The 20319-nt window shown below is 41.1% G+C and overlaps 1 protein-coding gene across 5 annotated transcripts in view; it reads left to right on the top strand.

Annotated features, from left to right (window-relative positions):
- Positions 1-20319, top strand: part of STAT2 (signal transducer and activator of transcription 2) — a 217769-nt gene that overhangs the window by 35637 nt on the left and 161813 nt on the right. For all 5 annotated transcript variants that reach the window (XR_013274624.1, XM_077483450.1, XM_077483451.1 and 2 more), the window contains 3 exons: positions 5691-5786; positions 12086-12178; positions 15399-15477. Coding sequence is in view for 4 of the 5 variants with exons in the window: in XM_077483450.1 (XP_077339576.1) it covers positions 5691-5786; positions 12086-12178; positions 15399-15477 (268 nt within the window). In the remaining variant the exon portion in view is untranslated. The remainder of the gene's footprint in view (positions 1-5690; positions 5787-12085; positions 12179-15398; positions 15478-20319) is intronic.

Genomic DNA, 20319 nt, shown 5'->3' with positions numbered 1-20319 from the left:
GGCTGTGCTGAGTTATAGTCTGTAACACACAGTACAGTCATATATCAGGAAAGTCAGCACCACACAGTCATGTTACACTGACAGAGCCATACAGCACCTACTGTGCCCTGATCATGATAATGATAATAACCATGAGCACACAGAGTCTAGGGACTGCACATGCTACAATAGTGTGACCTGTCAGTGTGTGTGTGTGTGTGCAGGGGACTGCTTGCCTGTGCACCACTGCCATTGTCCAGATTACTCCTGCTGCTCTGTCTGTCTCAGCCGTCCCAGTGATAAGTCCCTCAAGCTGCAGCACTTACTGGATGAAGGGAGCCGTATAACAGTAATATCCATCCGCCGGAGAGGCATACAGTGAGCAGGAAGAACTTTAGTTTGTGCAGGTATACTGAGAACAGCATGCGGCACAGCATTGTATCCCTGCACCCGAAAATAGAAAAAAAGTCCCTCTTCTGCTTTCACCTCCTGGGCCCCTCTGGTAACCTGATGGGGCCCAGGAAATGAATATATATTCCTTATATATGTTAGTAATCAAGTGGGTGCAGGTTAATATAGTTATTTCGTTTTTTTTTTGTTTTGTTTTTTTTTAGCTAGAAGTTAAAAGCTGCTCGGGCCCCCCCTGCTGGCCGGGCCCGGTACAACAGGGCTGGTTGTACTGCCCTATCAGCGGCCCTGGGTATAGGTATACTCAATTTTGTGAGATACTGTATATGTGTGTGTGCCTCTGTGTGTCTGTGTAAATCCAGGAAGTTTAACAAGCAGCAGTTTCAGCTGCCCACTGCTAAAATGGATGCAGCCAGACTCTGTGGAGGGAGATTTCTGCAGCATTTTCATATATTAAAATAAATTACTATAAAGTACATGCAGCTACAGAGGTCATTGAGAGCATGTTTTAACATCTTCCTACTGGTCTAATATATATTCGGCACCAGGAATATATTCCATGTGGTTCTAATGCCCTGTACACACGGTCGGAAAATGTGACCACAAAATCCGTCTGATTTTTTTCCCAACGGATTTTGGCCGAAACTTGTGTTGCATACACACGGTCGGACAAAGTTGTCGGAAAATCCAATCGAGGTGACGTTCATTGCATACGACGAGACTACGTAGAGGCTAGTAGCCAATAGCTTTGGTCTCATAATTTGATCTGAGCATCCATGGCACTTTGTCGGAATTCTCTACAAACGATCGGAAAAAGTCAGATTGGATTTTTTTGTCAGAAAATTTTATATCCTGCTCTCAAATTTTTCCGTCGGAAATTACGACGGAAAAAGTCCGATAGAACCCACACACGATTGGATTTTCTGACAATATGATCCGATCAGACCTTTTTCCGTCAGAATTTCCGACCGTGTGTACAGGGCATTAGTGTCTATGATAAGAGCTTGCCTGCTGTGCACTCCCAGCACACCGATCAAGCTGTCACCAGCAGCTCCTATTCTCTGCTGTGATTGGGAACCAACAGGACAATTTTTTTTTGTTCATGTGACCGCTGTGATAGCCAATCACATTGATTAGAGTTTCACTGATACTAAGCATTTGCATGAGTACTTGTACTCGTGCAAATGCTCCAAAACCAACACCGGCGCTGTGATGAAAATGAATGGGCTCAAATTGCACTGCAAAGAATCTCATGTGATTTGAACAGAAATGTGATGCAATTCCTGTCCAAATCACATGTGGTTTCCTGCGCCACTCCTGTGTGAACCCAGTCCTTCATCTCCTCAATCAGAGTCTTATTTTGGTTCTCAAGCTCAGCCACTCAATTTTCAAGACACTTGGCATATTCTTTGTTCTTTTTGCGACCCTCCCGCTTTTCTGGAACCAACACAGAATATGAAATTAAAGAGGCAACCAAAGACACAGACGGAAAAAGCCTTCCACTGTCATATCAGTGCTGCATAGCCTGGGTTCAGTCAGGAGTGGTGTGGGAAGCCGCATGTGATTCAGACTGGAATCGCACAGTATTCCTGTTCAAATCACATGCGATTTATTTTTATTTTTTTACAGTGATTTGATCACATTCATTTTGTATCGGCTCAAATTGCACCGTACGTTATCTGTAATTAGTATCAGCAAGTACTTAAGCAAAGGTATTGGTACTCATTTTAAAAAACAGGTATTGCTGCATCCCTAACAGTGATCATGTGATTGGGAAATAATCTTGTTTGTCATGTGATTGGGAAGTCGCCTACTCATTTTGGTGTTAACACCCATTCAGTAGGTCACCAGGAGGGGAATTCGTAAACACAATTCCAAAGATACAAACACACACATGTATGTTCAATAGTGTTGATCCCACAAGCTTACCCTGCTGTTGCATAAATGCCACTTAAATCTATGGTCAAAGCTATGCAAAGATGTTCATAGTAATGCCAAACCAAAAAAGTCCCTTTGAATTTTTCTCTTGTTCTCTATGTAAATATTTTAGGCTGTGTTCACACGGCAGTATGGATCGGCTGACAGCAGAGGTCCGGTGCGTCCCTGTTTGCCGTTTCAGGTCCGATTTCAGCCTAAATTTTCAGCTGAATTCGGACCTGAAATGGAACAGAAGACACACAGGACTCCTGAGCAAATTCGCACCGGAGAGCCATAAAGAGCCGGTCACAATCTCCTAAAATGCGGATTGGATGCAGGGAAACCCGCATCCAATTCACAATACAACCTGTTCCAAATTATTATGCAAATTCTATTTCAGTGTCACAAAGATTAAATATTTTGTTTTTAGTTTAACTCATGGATGGCATTGTGTCTCAGGGCTCTTTTGATCACTGAAAACAATCTCAGACACCTGTGATAATTAGAGCACAAGGTGAGGACAATTAAAGGAAAAACTACTAAAGGAGGGTGTTCCACATTATTAAGCAGAGCACCATTTTCAAGCAATATGTGGAATAAAAAGGATCTGCTGCCGAAAAGCGTGAAATAGTTCAATGCCTTGGACAAGGTATGAAAACATTAGATATTTCATGAAAACGTAAGCATGATCATCGCACTACTAAGAGATTTGTGGCTGATTCAGAGCACAGACGGTTTTCGTGCAGATAAAGGCACATTGAGGAGGATTTCTGACAGATCCATGCATCGGATCAAGAGAGCAGCTGCTAAAACACCATTACATAGCAGCAAACAGATATTTGAAGCTGCTGGTACCTCTGGAGTCCCACAGACATCAAGGTGTAGAGTCCACCAGAGTCTTGCAACTGTGCATAAACCATTCAGCCCCACTAACCAATGCCCACAAGCAGAAGCGGCTGCATTGGGCAGAAAAATACATGAAGACTAATATTCAAACAGTCCTGTTCACTGATGAGTGGCATGCAACCCTGGATGGTCCAGATGGAAGGAGTAGTGGATGGTTGGTGGACATCCACCCTGTTCCAACAAGGCTGCGACATCAGCAAGGCAGTGGTGGGGTCATGTATTGGGCCAGAATCATGGGAAGAGAGCTGGCCAGCCCCTTTAAGGTCCCAGAAAGTGTAAAGATGACCTCTGCAATGTATGTGGAGTTCCTGACTGACCACTTCCTTCCCTGGTACAGAAGGAAGAACTATACTTTCCGTAATAAAATCATCTTCATGCATGACAATACACCATCTCATGCTGCAAAAAGTACCTCTGCATCAATGGCTGCTATGGGGATAAAAGGAGAGAAAGTCATGGTGTGGCCTCCATCCTCCCCTGACCTCAATCCTTTTGAGAACCTTTGGAGCATCCTCAAGCAAAAGATCTATGAGGGTGGGAGGCAGTTTACATCCATACAGCAGCTCTGGGAGGCTATTCTGACATCTGGCAAACAAATTCAAGCAGAAACTGAAACCCACAAGTTCAATGGATGCAAGACTTGTGAAGTTGCTATCAAATAAGGGGTCCTATGTTAAAATGTAACATGACCTGTTAAAATGTTTAAAAAGTTAAAATGTTGTTCAAAGTTTGATTGAAATAGCTTTTGATTTGAGTAAATATGCTGCAAACACAACAAGTGACAATTTTCAGTTCTTTACAACCTATAAAGTGTTTTGAAACTTACTGTGCGTAATAATTTGGAACAGTGCAATGTAAGTTTTTTATTTTGAAAAATAATTAAGTTTTGCTCCATAAAAATTGAATTGTACTCTTAATAGTTGATGATATGAGAATTATGCTGACTGTTGTTTACATCAATTGTTTAGGTAAATGAGGAAAAATATATAATTGGCATAATAATTTGGAACAGGGTGTAGTGTGAACCCAGCCCTAATGGCCATAGTCCTGGGACAGGTGCACTTTAAAAGCTGTAAGACCCCTTTCACACTGAGGAGCTTTACAGACGCTATAGCGCTAAAAAATAGCACCCGCATAGTGACTGTAAAGAGCCTCTCCTTTCAATCCAATGTGAAAGCTTGAGTGCTTTCACACTGGAGCGGTGCGCTGGCAGAACGCTGAAAAAAGTCCTGCAAGCAGCATCTTTGAGGTGCTGTAGGAGCGTTGGATACACCACTCCTAAAGCGCCCCTGCCCATTGAAATCAATGGGCAGCGCTGCCCAAGCGACGCTTTGTGGTTGCTTTTAACCCCTTTGCGACCATCCGCGGGGGTTAAAAGAGTCTCTTTACCGCCGATGCCTGGGCGCTGCCAGTGTGAAAGTGCCCTAAAACATATTAGGCTTGATTTGCTAAAACCGGAGAGTGCAAAATCTGGTGTGCATGGTAGCCAATCAACTTCTAACTTCAGCTTGTTCAGTTAAGCTTTGACAAAAAAAAAAAAACTGGGGGCTGATTGGTTTCTATCCAGAATTGCACCAGATTTTGCACTCTTCGGTTTAAGTAAATCAACCCCATTACTGGATTGCCGTCAAAATTGGAAATAGTAAAAACTCCCCCAGACGCGGGAGTTAGGCACATCTCTCTAACATCGGAATATTGCTCCTCTTTTCTTGTTCTGTTGACAATGCTCGGAATTTTGAATTTAATGCCTCATTTGATAATGGTTGCCAGGACAAGTGTAAAGGCCCGTACACACGGTCGGACTTTTTGACAACAAACATGCAAATTAGCTGTTTTGGAGCAACATCTGACCGTGTGTATGCTCCATCGGACAAACTTTTTCTGTTTTCATCGGACTTTTGTTGGCTGTGCAAACGGACAAACTTTTTGACAACATAAGTCCGATGGAGCAAAGTCCGATTGTGTGTACGCAAAAGCATCGGACTTTTGTACAAGGTACAAATACGCAAGCTCAGAACCAATGCAAAAGATCAGACAACAATACAGAAGTTGACCAAAGGTGGCGCTGGAGTCATTGAACGTCCTCTTTTGAAGTGTCATCAGTACGTTGTGACGTCACTACGTTCGTGTTTGTTGTCAAAAAGTCAGATCGTGTGTATGCAATACAAACTTGTGGACCACGCCCTTTGTACAAAAGTCCACGGGAAAGTTTGTACAAAGTCCGATCGTGTGTATGAGGCTTTTCTTTTACTTTCCATTTAAATTTTATACTTGGGTATGCCCCTTTTAGGCATACTGACCACAGGACCACTTCACACCCCAGGTCAGTTCTCAGTTTCTTCTTCCTAAAACAATCCACAAAGAGACTCTGAATATAAATAAAGAGAGTAAATCTACCCATCATGAAAAAATGGCTTTGGATACACCTTTAATCAATGCGTTTAAATGATCAACTCTTTTTTTTCCCCATTTAATTGCAGCAAGAGTACCAAGAAAAGCCACATCAACTTGCAGAACAGATCCGTAATATTCTGCAGCTGGAGAAAAATATTCTCTTAGAAGCCCAAGAAATGGAGGTTTGTTGTTTAATATTGTAGAAAAACTCGGGATCCTGCTAATCGTATGTGTTTTATTTATTTTTTTCTTGGTAGCCAGAAAAGTGGAATAGTTCTTTTTAAAGATATGATCTGTAGTGCTGTCATGATATACTGTATGACCCAACTCCATAAAACTAAGCTTATTTTGTGGAGAATTGTTATTGTACATCTTTAATGTCCACCACAACCAGTTAATCCAGTTTCAACTTGTTTTTCTTTAAAATGGAATAAGTTCTGTAGGCAACAGTGCCATTTTTTTCCCTACGTTTTGCATTTTTTTTCAGACCCAACATTTGCTGTTTTTTAGAAGAAGACCGTGGCATACAAAGAGAAACCACTAAAAGTAGAGATCAATTTGTGCTGATTCCAAATAGAAATTGTACTGCTGTGTTTATGTATATATTTATATTGTTTTGATAATCTAATTATATACAGATAGCCACTAAATTACTATTTTCTAAAGATAAACACCACACAGAACTGATATTTGTTGTTGGTAGGGATGCACCGAATGGAAATTTTGGTACCAAAACCGAAAATGCAGGATTCAGTTACCCAAAAACCGAACAGTTTTAAAAAAAATATTATATTTGTATATATAATTTGTATTCGACTGTTTAATTAATATCATACATTTAAATTAATATGAGTTTATTGTTGGCCATTATTTGCACCTTTTAGTGCAAGAAAAATGCAGTCTGCAGTCCCTAACCATCTCTTGTATCATGTTTGCAATCTCTTACTTAAACACGGCAGAATTAGTAAAAAATTTCCATTCGGTGTACCTCTAGCAGACATGATACAGGAGATTGTCAGAGACTGCAGACATGATACAAGAGATATAACGTGCAAATAATTATTGTGCTAACCAGTGAAAAGAAAATGGTGAGCTGCTACATAAGAATGTTACAAAAATTCATAAGCTAAAGGTATGTGGAAATGTAGCGCTAATAGTGAAAAAGCAGTAGTGATAAAATATTGTGCAAAACTCAAATCTAAAACATTCTGAGTCCCATCTGTGAATAGATAAAAAACAAAAAATAAGTCCCAGGTAGGTCAGTCCAAACAGAAGGCAGAATCCACCCGGCCAAACAGTTGTTCACATAGGGAAACAGATGATGAACTGAGTATATACAACATCCGAAGAAATGTGACATCCAAGACACCAAGTAAGATAAGATTAATTAATCTTCCTGGAACCAGTGGACCTGGATGTCAACGACACCAAGTCAGTCAGGCATGGATATCCAAATCAGCGTATCCACAGGAACGATCCAAGGGGTCCAGGGAGATCCAGAAATCTCTCGGTGGGGTCTCAATGGTAACAACAACCACTCACATCCCGGAGGGTATGCAAAAAAAGAAGGAGGCTTCCAATGGTGCAGGTCAAAAAAGGTGTTTTTTTTATTTATGAAAACCAGCATACAGAATAAAATGCAATCACAAGTAAAAGCAATATGGGGATCAGTGCTTGGAGCAGTGTGCCGTCTATCACAGGAGGCCGGACATTGTTACTGCGGCTCCGTGACACAGGGAGATCGTGACTCTGCATGAGGAGGAGGGAGGGGAGGACTGAGCTGCCAGAATGATGCCCCCCCCCCCCCCCCCGCAATGTGCGGCACCCGGGTGCAGACCCCGCCCCCTTTTCGGTGCCATTATCAGCACCTTTTCTTCTTTTGATCTAATGCTGAAAACAGTTTTGGGCCAATATGTTTCAGCAGCCAGAATTTTGGTCCACCTAAAGTTGTTGGTGTCTTTTTGGGGACTATTGTGGTTCAATACCCCAACCTGACCAATGTCCAATGGTGCTTCGAATAGATCCTCACTTCTCCAAAAACTTTGCAGGACCTGACTCCTAGCTTGGAGTGTGATAAGTGTAGTGATAGGCGCTGAAATAAATATATATTACCACTGCTCAGTGATGAATAACAGTGACTGAAATTATTCACAAATATCAAGATTGGTTATAAAATTGAAAATAAATTAGAATCATCCAAATATCTCCAAACATCAAACATAAAATAGTGCTTATAACAATAGATAGTCCAATCATAAAGATTTAAGAAAGTCCTAAACATTAACTTTTTGCGATTCTAAAGGCCCATACACACGATCAGACTTTTTGACAACAAACATGCAAATTAGCTGTTTTGGAGTAACATCCAACCGTGTGTACGCTCCATCGGACAAACTTTTTTGGTTTTCATCTGACTTTTGTTGGCTGTGCGAACGGACAAACTTTCTGGCAACAAAAGTCCGTTGGAGCAAAGTCTGATCGTGTGTACACAAAACCATAGGACTTTTGTACAAAGTACAAATAGGCATGCTCAGAACCAATGCAAAAGATCAGACAACAATACAGAAGTTGACCAAAGGTGGCGGTAAAGAGCAGAAAAACCATGTGATTTGGTGAAAGTTGGCTGAAAAAGTCCTGCTGTGTGTATGCAATACAAGTTCACGGCCGACACCCTTTGTACAAAAATCCAAGGGAAAGTTTGTACAAAGTCCTATCGTGTGTATGAGGCTTTAAAGAAGGTTCTCTGTGCAAATTGAAATCCGAAGTGTAGATAAACATATGCAAAAAATGTTGCTTCCACTGTGCAAATGGATCACCTCCACCAGCTGCACTGAACACCCAAACGTGCTCTAAAATGGATGTCTCCTTACCAGAAGTTGTTGACCTTAATGGTTAGAGGACGGTCAAATGAGCCTTGTGCAAGAAATTGCTTTCTATCATAACCAAAATGAACCATGTGGGGAATGACCACCTTATCTCCACCAATGATAACAGCCGGAATGTTATGCAAAAAAGATGCAAACATCGAAATAGTGTAATCCCATTTTAATAAAAATTTGATAAAAACAAAAAGCCAAATGGCTGCTTACATTCCATAGTGCTTAAACTAGAATATTACAGACCAATAAAAAAAATAAAAATAAAAAAAAGATTTTTAATACAGAAATGTTGATTTACTGAAAAGTATGTCTATGTATGGTATATATACTATACCAATACTTGGTTGAGGCTTCTTACTGCATTACGGCGTGGTATTGCTGAGGTGTTATGGAAGCCCAGTTTGCTTTGATAGCAGCCTACAGTTCGTATGCATTGTTAGGTCTGGTGTCTCTCTTCTTCCTCTTGACAATACCCCACAGATTCTCTATGGGGTTTAGGTCAGGCAAGTTTGCTGGCCAAACAAGCACAGTGATACCATGATCATTCAACCAGGTACTGGTACTTTTGGCAGTGTTGGCAGGTGCCAAGTCCTGCTGAAACATTAAATCAGCATCCCCATAAAACTGGTCAGCAGAGAGAAGCTTGAAGTGCTCTATAATTTCTTGGTAGAGGGCTGCGCTGTCTTTGGACTTGATAAAACACAGTGGACCAACACCAGCAGATAACATGGCTCCCCAGATCATCACAGACTGTGGAAAATGTTGCATTTGATTTGGAAATCAAGGTCCCAGAGTCAGAGGAAGAGTGGAGAGGCACAGAATCTAAGTTGCATGAGGTCCAGTGTGAAGCTTCCACAGTCAGTAATGATTTGGGGAGCTATGGCATCTGCTGGTGTTGGTCCACTGCATTTTATCAAGTCCAAAGTCAGTGCAGCCCTTTACCAATCTGTGGGGTATTGTCAAGAGGAAGATAGAAGAGACGCCAGACCCAACAATGCAGGCAAGCTAAAGGCCGATAGGAGCCCCGACCAAGTATTGGTATAGTGTATACTATACTGTACATGGACATTTTCAGTAAGCCAACATTTCTTTATTTAAGAGGGATTCCACCAAAAAAAAAAAATATTAAAAGCCAGCAGCTATAAATACTACAGCTGCTGACTTTTAATAAATGGACACTCACCTGTCCCGGGTTCCAGCGATGCCGAGGCCGATCGATCTCTCGGCTGCTGTCGCCACCCTTCTAGGTGAGGGAATCAGGAAGTGGAGCGAATCGGCTTCACTTCCCGGTTCCCTACTGCGCATGCGCGAGCCGCGCCGCGCAATAGGAAATCTCCGCGCTGTCACTGGGACCCGTGTGTGTCCCAGCAGACAGCGCGGCAGGGCAGGAAATGGCGTAGACTCCCACGGGAGTCTATGCCCGGAAGTGGGTGAAAATACCTGTCTTTGACAGGTATCTCCACCCCCCTCCCCCCTGAAAGGTGTCAATTGTGACACCGGAGGGAGGGAGGGATCCGGTCAGCGGAGGTTCCACTTTAGGGTGGAATCCCGCTTTAAAAATACTTTTTTTTATAGGTCTTATGTAATATTCTAATTTTCTGAGATACTGAATTTTGGAGTTTCACTAGCTGTAAGCCAAGTCATAATTATCAGTTAAAAAAATAAATGCTTGAAATATATCACTCTGTGTGTGACACATCTATATAGAATGAGTTTCACTTTTTGAATTTAATTACTGAAATTAACTTTGTGATGATATTCAAAATTTTTGAGATGCACATGTACAGTATGTTGCCAGGTCTAAGGGACCCTGAGGCCTATGCAGTGAATGCTCTCTAGACTTTGTGGGTATGGTTGGTTCCCTTTGATATACGTTTTCCTCTTCTACAGCTCTTCCATGGTCTGCTCTACAGCATCATGTCGGAGTGAGTTTCAGTGATCTTCATTGCAAAATACTGTCACAGGACTTTGCAACATTTGGATATACTCAAGCTCCTGGTGGACTGTCCTTGAGCCTTTCCAGATCACGCAAACCTCCTGTCTCGGAGGCTGGTCAACCATCCCACTTTACAATCACTTGCTTTATCAGCACAGCATTTGAGGCCTTTCAGATTACCCCTGGAGATGCACCCTATCTTTCTTGCAGTCTGATCCAGTATCTGGCTTTGATTACCATCGAGGGACAAGTTTCAGCCTTGGCCTTGGTTAAAACTTTTTTTGCAGGTGTTGCCCCCATTGCTCCCTCTGTGTATTATGTGGTATTTTTTTGGGACCGTAACCTAGAGCTCTCTGCCCTTTTGAGCCTATTAAAGATACTTCTTTGCCTGTATTTACTCGCAAAGTCTCTTTCTCTGTGTTTTCACCTCTATGCGGCAAGTGTCAGAGCTAGTGGCCTTGTCCAGCTAGGAACCTTTCTGAGTGTTGCTTTTGAATACGTTTTTTTTTCTGTTTTCTACCCAAGGTGGTTTCCACTCTCCACTTTTGCGAGGACATTGTTCTTTCTTCCTTATGTCTTGCTCTGAAACATTTCAAGAAGGTTCCTGTTCATTATTTGGACATAGTATGTTCCATGAGGGTCTCCTCTTAACTACAGTTTTTTTTCTTACCAGCCTTCCCCAGGGATCTTGCAAGAGAATCCCTGTCTCTTGCTCTACCTTTGCTAGGTGGATTAGGCCTGTCACTCTTCAAACCTTTGGTCTATTGGATGGAGTTCCTTTTTTTCCTGTTAAGACGCACCCTTCCAAGTCCGCAGGTACTTCATGGGCATCAGTATCTCAGATTGCAATGTTTCATTGCATGGTCTTCTTTTTCTGCGTTTGTTAAGTTTACCTGGTGAATGCTCAGTCCTCCTTGGCCAGCATAGCCGTTCATGCTTCAAGCCGCTCTTTGAGGTTACGGTTTTCAACCTGTATTATATGAGAAAGAAAACTGGATTTTTACTTACCTTTAGAATCTGTTTCTTAGAGTGCAGTGCAGGACACAGGACCCTTCCCTCTGTATATTGTCTCATTACTTGCTAAAACTTAGAATTGCTGGCATTGGGAGGGGTTATATGGGGGTTCTTACAGCTTTGTTTGCAAGTGCCCAATCACCTGAAGATAGATGCATATAACCCAGTCATCTATGCCTGTGTCCTGTAATAAATTCCAAGGAACGATTTTACAGGCAAGTCCAAAAAAATCCTGGTTTTTGTTGCATACATTTGTCAATACATGTCGTCACATTGCTGCGTCAAGGCACCTCTGCAAATTATGGCCCCTAGCTCAATTCGGAGTTCCCAACTATGGGATAAACTAAGAGCAGGCTCACCTGGAGGCAGCCTACTTTGACATTTGCATTCACATTCATAGCACTGTTATGTTTTCAGTCTTGAAAACCTCAACCTGCCAGCAGTTTTTAAATAAATAATGACAAGCTTTCATGGGAGAATTTCTTTACAGTGTACCAAATGGTGAATGTGTTATTTACAGTGTGTGACCATCTGTTTCTTAATGTACATAAACCCTATTACAAAAAAAATAATAATATTAGTAGGGCCTATAGGTTAAAAAGATCTTAGAGCAACACGTTGAAACCGATGGTCTTTGTGGTCCTCATTACAGACTCAAAATGGGCAACAGGTGCAAGTACCAATGGAGACAGATCAGCAATATGAAATTGAGCAACGAGTTAGTAAAGTAAAAGAACGAATCCAGGTGAGTAACCTTAATTCCTTTGGGTGCAATTGTTATCATGTATGGCTCACAAATGATAAGCATATACTGTAGCTTCATGTATAGCCAGTCATTCCTGGAAATATCTTTGCAGTTTGAGTGTTGCACAATGGGCTGCACTATCAAGGTCATAGGTTTTGACAAATAAGATTGCTGCAATTTGGTCTTATTTAGCCTTTGCTTGTTTCCCACTTGCATTCTACTGATCACCATTTTGTTTACTTCTCCTTTTTAACACTAAACTATTTTATTGTTAAAGTGGTTGTAAACTCATATGAAAAAAATAAAAACCCTGCAGGACAAAGACATAATGAGCTAGTATACATCTCATTATGAAATACCTTAGATCGAAGGTGTTGCAGAGATCACCATACACTGCTGTGACTGGCGGCATGTCTCCCGGAGTTATTTAGTGGGCTCCAGCGATGACGTCATGCCACATGCCCTTTAGAAATTTACACGAACAAGCCGTTTCTTCAGTGCACATGCGCTGTTAATGTAGGCGCAAGAGCATATGGTAAATATCTCCTAAACCGTGCAGGTTTAGGAGATATTTACAGTACCTACAGATAAGCCTTATTATAGGCTTACCTGTAGGTACAAGTGGTGTAACAGAGTTTACAACCACTTTAAACTGGCATTTACACCATGTTGTCTTCTGGCATTCACTGGATTCTAAACAAAGAGGAAATTTAAAGTTGAACTCCACCATGGTGCATAGCACTGTCATCAGAAAAGTGCCTAAATGCTATATATATATATATATATATATATATATATATATATATATATATATATATATATATATATATACATACTTAAAGCTGAACCAGCCTTACCTTCTTCAGTCTTGCCCAGTTGTACAGGGTCCTCTCTTTACCTTGTCACAGTGTGCAGCAAGTTAGTGCCTGCCTCATTTATTGAATTGAGGCTATCTAGCATCACTTTCATTAATTGGATTTCAGTTCTTTCAATCATAGAGGCTCACGATCAAATGTAGGCATTACATAAGGCAGTCTGCATGCAAATGCAGCTTGCCAAGGAACTCCTCCTCCTCAAAATTTGACATTTTAATGTTTGCATAACACCTCCAAAAGGCTAGCCCACTGCTTGCATCAGTACTGAGCGTCCTTAACGGGAGTATTAAGGCAGGGTGCTGGGATGTTTTCAGGAAGCCCCTCTATTAAGCAGAAGAGACTCAGTGAGGATGTCACTGAGTCTAAAATAAGTTTTGGAAATGGAAAGGTTTTATTCAAAACGAATAATTGGGCCCCATAATTAATTTATGCATCAACTTGTTTCTAAAATCTGTGTTTTTAAGCTTTTGGAACTGAAAATCCAGTGTGCACAGTATTGTTGTTTTTTCTCTTTAAAGTTTTTCCCTAACCTAAAAACTTTAAATTAAGTCAGACACCAATACACACTAACATTTAAGTATTGGTTCACATTTACAAAAAATCTATTGGGGCTCGGTGAGGGTGTTAGGTCACCTTTTCAGATTTTCTATAAAGGTGAACTAACACTTTAAAGAGGATCTATGCTGTATAAGTCATAAACACGAAAAAGCAAGGATAGGTCAAAGGACTAGTATCCAGTATTGCTGGTAGGTTCACTTCAGCTAATCTTTGCCCTAGGACTGATCTTTTTATACCTTCGTCCACACAGTTCTTTTGAGTGGAGGTGGCCATTTTAATAGAAAAGGAAAGATTTCTTCCTTAGTCCCTTCACGCTGCTTCCTGGCCACCCTTTAAAGTGGTTGTAACCCCTTACAAACCACTTTGACCTACAGGTAAGCCTAGATTAAGGCTTACCTGTAGGTGCAAGAAATATCTCCTAAACCTACATGGTTTAGGAGATATTTAATAAAACAGCTGTCTACGGCGCATGCGATGTAGACAGCGGCACACAGGCACACTATCGCCGTTAGCAGCATGCCGCTGCTAACGGCGACATGCTGTTAGTAGCGGCTCCCGTGCGCATGCGGGGGAGTGACACCTGGAAGAAGCTCCGGACAGCGGTGCCTTCACTGGCTCCTGTGTCAGGTAAGTGACACATAATGGGCTACTATGCGATGCTTCCTCTTTAAGTCAGCTTTAATGCTGGGAGGTAGCGCTGCACTCACAGCACCTGCTAGAAAAGCACCAAGAATAGGACCAAGCCTGTACACCTAGAAAGACAGATTGTGCATTTAAAGAACCTATAAATAAGACTTTTTCTAACTTTTTAAATCTATAATTGCTAACATTTTAACATGGTTATAAAGGTAAAAAAAATTTTAACCTTGAAGGCTACATTCACCTTTAGGAACATGTTACACCTATATTTAGGATATAACATGTAACATGCTTCTATCCGCTTGCTGCCAGCACTCTCTGCTCTGTCACAGTGGGTGTGGGATCTTCTCCAGCACCCGCTGTCCCAATTTGAAAACAGCGTGACTGATGGATCTACCGTTACACAGCCACATCATTCATTGATAGTTTCCTGTGATTAAATAGACTACAAGTACCATCATCCATTGTGGCTGACAGCTTTTAGCTCTCAGTGAACTTCATCGGTGAGTGCTCTCGTAGTTCAGTTATTCCACTTGTCATTCAGTTACTGCTTTCTCCTGAAGATGCTTGTTGGCTGGCGAAAAGCATTGGGGGACATCTGGTAACGTCACTACCAACATGTGGAACGCACGCCAGGGCGGTGGCGTTTACGGGTCTACATATACAATTTTCTTGCAAGTGGTTCATGTGCGTTTAATGAAGGCTGTATACATATATTTTAATAAATAACAATACTGCACTTTGTGGGTCCCCTTAAAACTAGTGGTCTGTACTAGGCTTAAGTCTGGCTTCTCACCTTATGACTTTTGATGTGTTGTGGCGTCATTCATTATAAGTTGCACTCCAGTGCTCCACTGTAACACACCTGTATTGCAGGAACAATACATGACAGGCTCCAAAGCAGAATCTGTTCTATTGAAGCTAGAATAGCTTCTTGGTCAAAAACAGGCCCCTGCCCCCCACACCATTTGCATCTCATTATGAGTCAATTTCTATGATGCCAGTTGTGTGTTGCCAGAGGGGATGGGCCAGGTTTTTCACCACCATTTTTCTTGTGAATCACATTTTGAGGAAAATACTATTTTTGTTGTAAAGATTTCTGCTAACGTTTTCTAAATATTCGCATTCTTCGATCTATATGTTTGCAGTCTGTAGATCAGGAAGTCAAATTTCTAGAAGAGCAGCAAGAAATTTTTGACTTCAGATACAAAACTTTCCAGACAGAAAGTGAGTATAATTTTATTTTTAGTGATGAGATAAAAAAAAAAATAATAATTTATGAAAATGACAAAGATTGTTTACAAAATGTAAAACATTGATGTTTTCAGGTGCAAACTATTCTTGTTTCTAATTTAAAGAACCACTGTGGACTTCTATTAACTTTAGCTATGCAGTTAGGCCTCCCCACAGTGCATTGGTTAAATGCTCGTTTTGGCTACAGGATGATGACCATGGCAAAATATTTAGCTTATTACCTGCTCCCATAGGCTTTCTTCCTCTCTATATGACCTGTCCCTCAAAGCAACTCCTCTTTTCTGCTCGACTGGTTGCATATTCCTGATGTCATCAGGTTCAATGCAGAACCGTACACCGTTCTGCATTATACATGAGGACAGCCAGGGCCTACCCTCATTCCGGAAGCATTGGACAACAGAGAATAGCCCTGTCTCCCAGAAGAGCAAAGAATAAGGTAAGCATTTGTGCTTATTCATTATCCTCTGGCCCTTAAACGAGAATTTAACCTGTGTAATTTAGTGGTGAAGGTCCAACTGCATAGGTAAATTGTACACAAGCCCAGAATGAGGCTTTCACAGCTACTCCAATCTTTTTTTTTTTTTTTTGTTTCATTATAAGCCGTGAGCCATCTTTAGCTTTTCTATACAGTGGATATAAAAAGTCTGCACACCCCTGTTAAAATGTAAAGTTTCTGTTTTATAAAAAAAATAAGACCAAAGATAAATAATTTCAGAACTTTTTCTACTTTTAGCGCTGTGCATCCCTGCTCACCATTTCAGGGATGAATTGGGCTGAATCTATGCCTGAATTCGGCCCTGAAATAGAGCCAAAGATGCACAGCGTTTCTGTGCAGTGCGCTCCGCAGCCGCAGTTGAACTAGTAAAACTAAAAAAATAATATAATATGGTTGCATAAGTGTGCACACCCTTAAATTAATACTTTGTTGAAGCACCTTTTGATTTTTACATCAATCTGGCTTTTTGGGTATGAGTCTATCAGTATGGCACATCTTGACTAGGCAATATTTGCCCACTCTTCTTTGCAAAAACACTCCAAATCTGTCAGATTGCGAGGGAATCTCATGTGCACAGCCCTTTTTAGACCACCCCACAGATTTTCAATCGGATTCAGGTCTGGGCTCTGGCTGAGCCATTTCAATACTTTAATCTTCTTCTGGTGAAGCCATTCCTTTGTTGATTTGGATGTATGCTTTGGATCGTTCTCATGCTGAAAGATGAAGTTCCTCTCTATGTTCAGCTTTCTAGCAGATCGTGCTAGTGTGGTGTATCTGCATTTTGCAAAAGCATTTGTACATTAAACGTTTATGGGGAACTGTGTCAAAGTAAGGTCCCTTGACATGGACCATAGGGTGAGTACATGGATTAAAAACTGGCTACAAGGGGGTGGTTATGAATGGGGAGTACTCAGAATGGTCAGGGGTGGGTAGTGGGGTCCCCCAGGGTTCTGTGCTGGGACCAATCCTATTTAATTTGTTCATAAATGACCTGGAGGATGGGGTAAACAGTTCAATCTCTGTATTTGCGGACAACACTAAGCTAAGCAGGGCAATAACTTCTCCACAGGATGTGGAAACCTTGCAAGAAGACCTGAACAAATTAATGGGGTGGGCAACTACATGGCAAATGAGGTTTAATGTAGAAAAATGTAAAATAATGCATTTGAGTGGCAAAAATATGAAAGCAATCTACTCACTAGAGGGTGAACCTCTGGGGGTCCTAGTAGATGACCGGCTCAGCAATGGCTTATGCAATGCCAAGCTGCTGCTAACAAAGCAAACAGAATATTGGCATGCATTAAAAAGGGATTGACACCAGGGATAAAGCGATAATTTCTCCCACTCTACAAGACTCTGGTCTGGCCGCACCTAGAGTATGCTGTCCAGTTCTGGGCAACAGTCATCAAAAAGGATGTACTGGAAATGGAGCGAGTACAAAGAAGGGCAACAAAGCTAATAAAGGTTCTGGAGGATATTAGTTACGAGGAAAGGTTGCGAGCACTGAACTTATTCTCTCTGGAGAAGAGACGCTTGAGAGGGGATATGATTTCAGTTTACAAATACCTTACTAGTGACTCCACAATAGGGATAGAATGTTTTCGTTGAAGGGAGTTCAATAAGACACGTGGCCACTCACTAAAATTAGAGTAAAAGAGGTTTAAACTTAAACTGCGTATAGGCTTCTTTACTGTAAGAGCAGCAAGGATGTGGAATTCCTTTCCACAGGCGATGGTTTCAGTGGGGGAGCATCGATAGTTTAAAAAAACTATTAGATAAGCACCTGAATGACCAAAACATACAGGGATATACAATGTAATACTGACATATAATCACACACATAGGTTTTTTCAACCTCACCTACTATGAAGGTTTTGTGCCAATATTGGGAGACTTCAGGTGTGTTTTTGCTAAATTTAGCCAGGTTTGGATGTTTTTCTTGGTAAGAAAAGGCTTCCGTCTTGTCACTCTGTATTTATTACAGAAATAGTCACACATATAAGAGTAACATACAAAGGCAAAGCAATACAATATTGCACATAGTTAAAGATTGCATTGCATTTAAAGTACATGAGTATTCATGACATCTATAACACCCAACGTGTTTCATGAGATTTGGCTCCCTCTTCAGGGGTGGATGCATGTGGTATATATCTGGAAATGATTAATCAAAATGTAACGTAACACGTGAATAATTGGTAAGAGGGGCCTCACAGAAAAAATACCCCATACTCCCGAATCGGCAAAGCCTAGGTGACTGTGGCTATGTTCACTGAGGATGGCAGCAATATATGCTTGGGAAGGGAGCTGAGGAAGCGGTGCCAACCAAAAAACCCAGACCAAGGAACAATGGGAAGGCGGACATGGCATTGGTAGAAATGAGTGACCTTGGAGATCCTAAATAATCTGTTCAAGTGTCAGCTAAAATGTAAATTAGCAAAATAGTAGCAGAGCATATGATAGAATGCTGAATGCATGTATAAACCAACCTGTTGCGATGGTAAGACAGATAAGGCCAAGGAAAAATGTGTGCAATACTGCAGTTATGTGAAAAGGGATCTCAGTAAAGGCAATCCCTGAAAGGAAAAAGAGAAACGTGAAACGCATCAGGTGTTATATATGTCATGTAAACTCATGTACTTTAACCACTTACAGACCGGACCATTTTGCTGGTCAACGACCAGACCACTTTTTGCGATTCGGCACTGCGTCGCTTTAACTGACAATTGCGCGGTCGTGTGACGTGGCTCCCAAACAAAATTGGAGTCCTTTTTTTCACACAAATAGAGCTTTCTTTGGTGGTATTTGATCACCCCTGCGGTTTTTATTTTTTGCGCTATAAACAAAAATAGAGCGACAATTTTGGAAAAAACGCATGATTTTTTACTTTTTGTTATAATAAATATCCCCCAAAAATATATAAAAAAAACATTTTTTTCCCTTAGTTTAGGCCAATACGTATTCTGCTTCTACATATTTTTGGTAAAAAAAATCGCAATAAGCGATTATTGATTGGTTTGCGCAAAAGTTATAGCGTTTACAAAATAGGGATAGTTTTATGGCATTTTTATTAATATTTCTTTATTTTATTTTTTTACTAGTAATGGCGGCGATCAGCGATTTTTTTTATTTTTATTTTTTTATTTTTTTATTTTTATTTTTTTTTACACATTTTTGGGACCGTTGTCATTTATACAGTAATCACTGCTATATAAATGCAGTGATTCCTGTGTAAATGACACTGGCAGTGAAGGGGTTAACCAGTGGGTGGCAGTGTAGGGGTTAAGTGTTTCTAGGGGTGTGTTACTAACTGTGGGGGGGCTGGGCTTTCATTTAGTGAACACTGATCTCTGCTCCAATCACATGGAGCAGAGATTAGCGTCACTAGTTGCTAGGGAGACTGGAGAAATGCTGTTGACACGGCATTTCCTCCATTCAGCCGTCCCGTGAGAGGATCGTGGGTATGCCCGCAGCGATCGAGTCCGCGGGACCCGCGGCCGGACTCACGGGGTCCCGACCGGCAAGCGAGCCAATATGCCTGCCCGTGCCATTCTGCCGACGTACATCGGCGTGCACTGGTCGGGAACCGGTTAAATGCAATGCAATCTTTACCATGTGCAATATTATATCAGCTTTGCCTTTGTATGTTAGTTATGTTACTCTTTTATGTGTGACTATTTCTGTATTACTTTACTGTATTTACATTTGTCAATTTAATCTGCCAAGTGTGCACAACTCATTCAAAGTCCCAAGGGCGTCATCCATGTTTCTATTGTACTATTAGGGATGGAGGTGTATTACTGGTGACACCAGACCTTTCTTTTATTTAAACCATTTATCATTTTCCTTCCACTTCACAATTATGAGCCACTTTGTGCCGGTCTATCAAATAAAATCCCAATAAAAATACATTTAAGTTTTTGGTTGTAACATGACAAAATGTGGAAAATTTCAAGGGCTATGAATACTTTTTCAAGGCACTGTAACTCACATGTGCAGTGCTTGCTGGGGTCTGGCTGCAGTGAATTGTCAAAAAACTATGATTAAAACTGATGTGTTCAGCATTGAGAGAAGGAGAAAATACTTGGTGCTTCCAGGTATAGAGGAGCATGTCACCGACTGGCTGGGCCCAATCAGTACTGCCACCTGTGGATTCTATGTATGCTTTAACTGCAGTCATTTACACAGGACTTGTCTTTGCTCTGAGCAGTTGAACAAGGTGGGACAGAATGCAAGCTAAATATACAGTGCCTTGAAAAAGTATTCACACTCCTGAAAATTTCCACATTTTGTCATGTTAAAATCAAAAATGTAAATGT

This window comes from Lithobates pipiens, unplaced genomic scaffold, assembly GCF_037356315.1.
Source record: "Lithobates pipiens isolate NorthernLeopardFrog02 unplaced genomic scaffold, aLitPip1_a1.2 Scaffold_16, whole genome shotgun sequence".
In the NCBI taxonomy this organism is placed as follows: Eukaryota; Metazoa; Chordata; class Amphibia; order Anura; family Ranidae; genus Lithobates; species Lithobates pipiens.
This window is presented reverse-complemented; position numbering and strand designations above follow the sequence as displayed.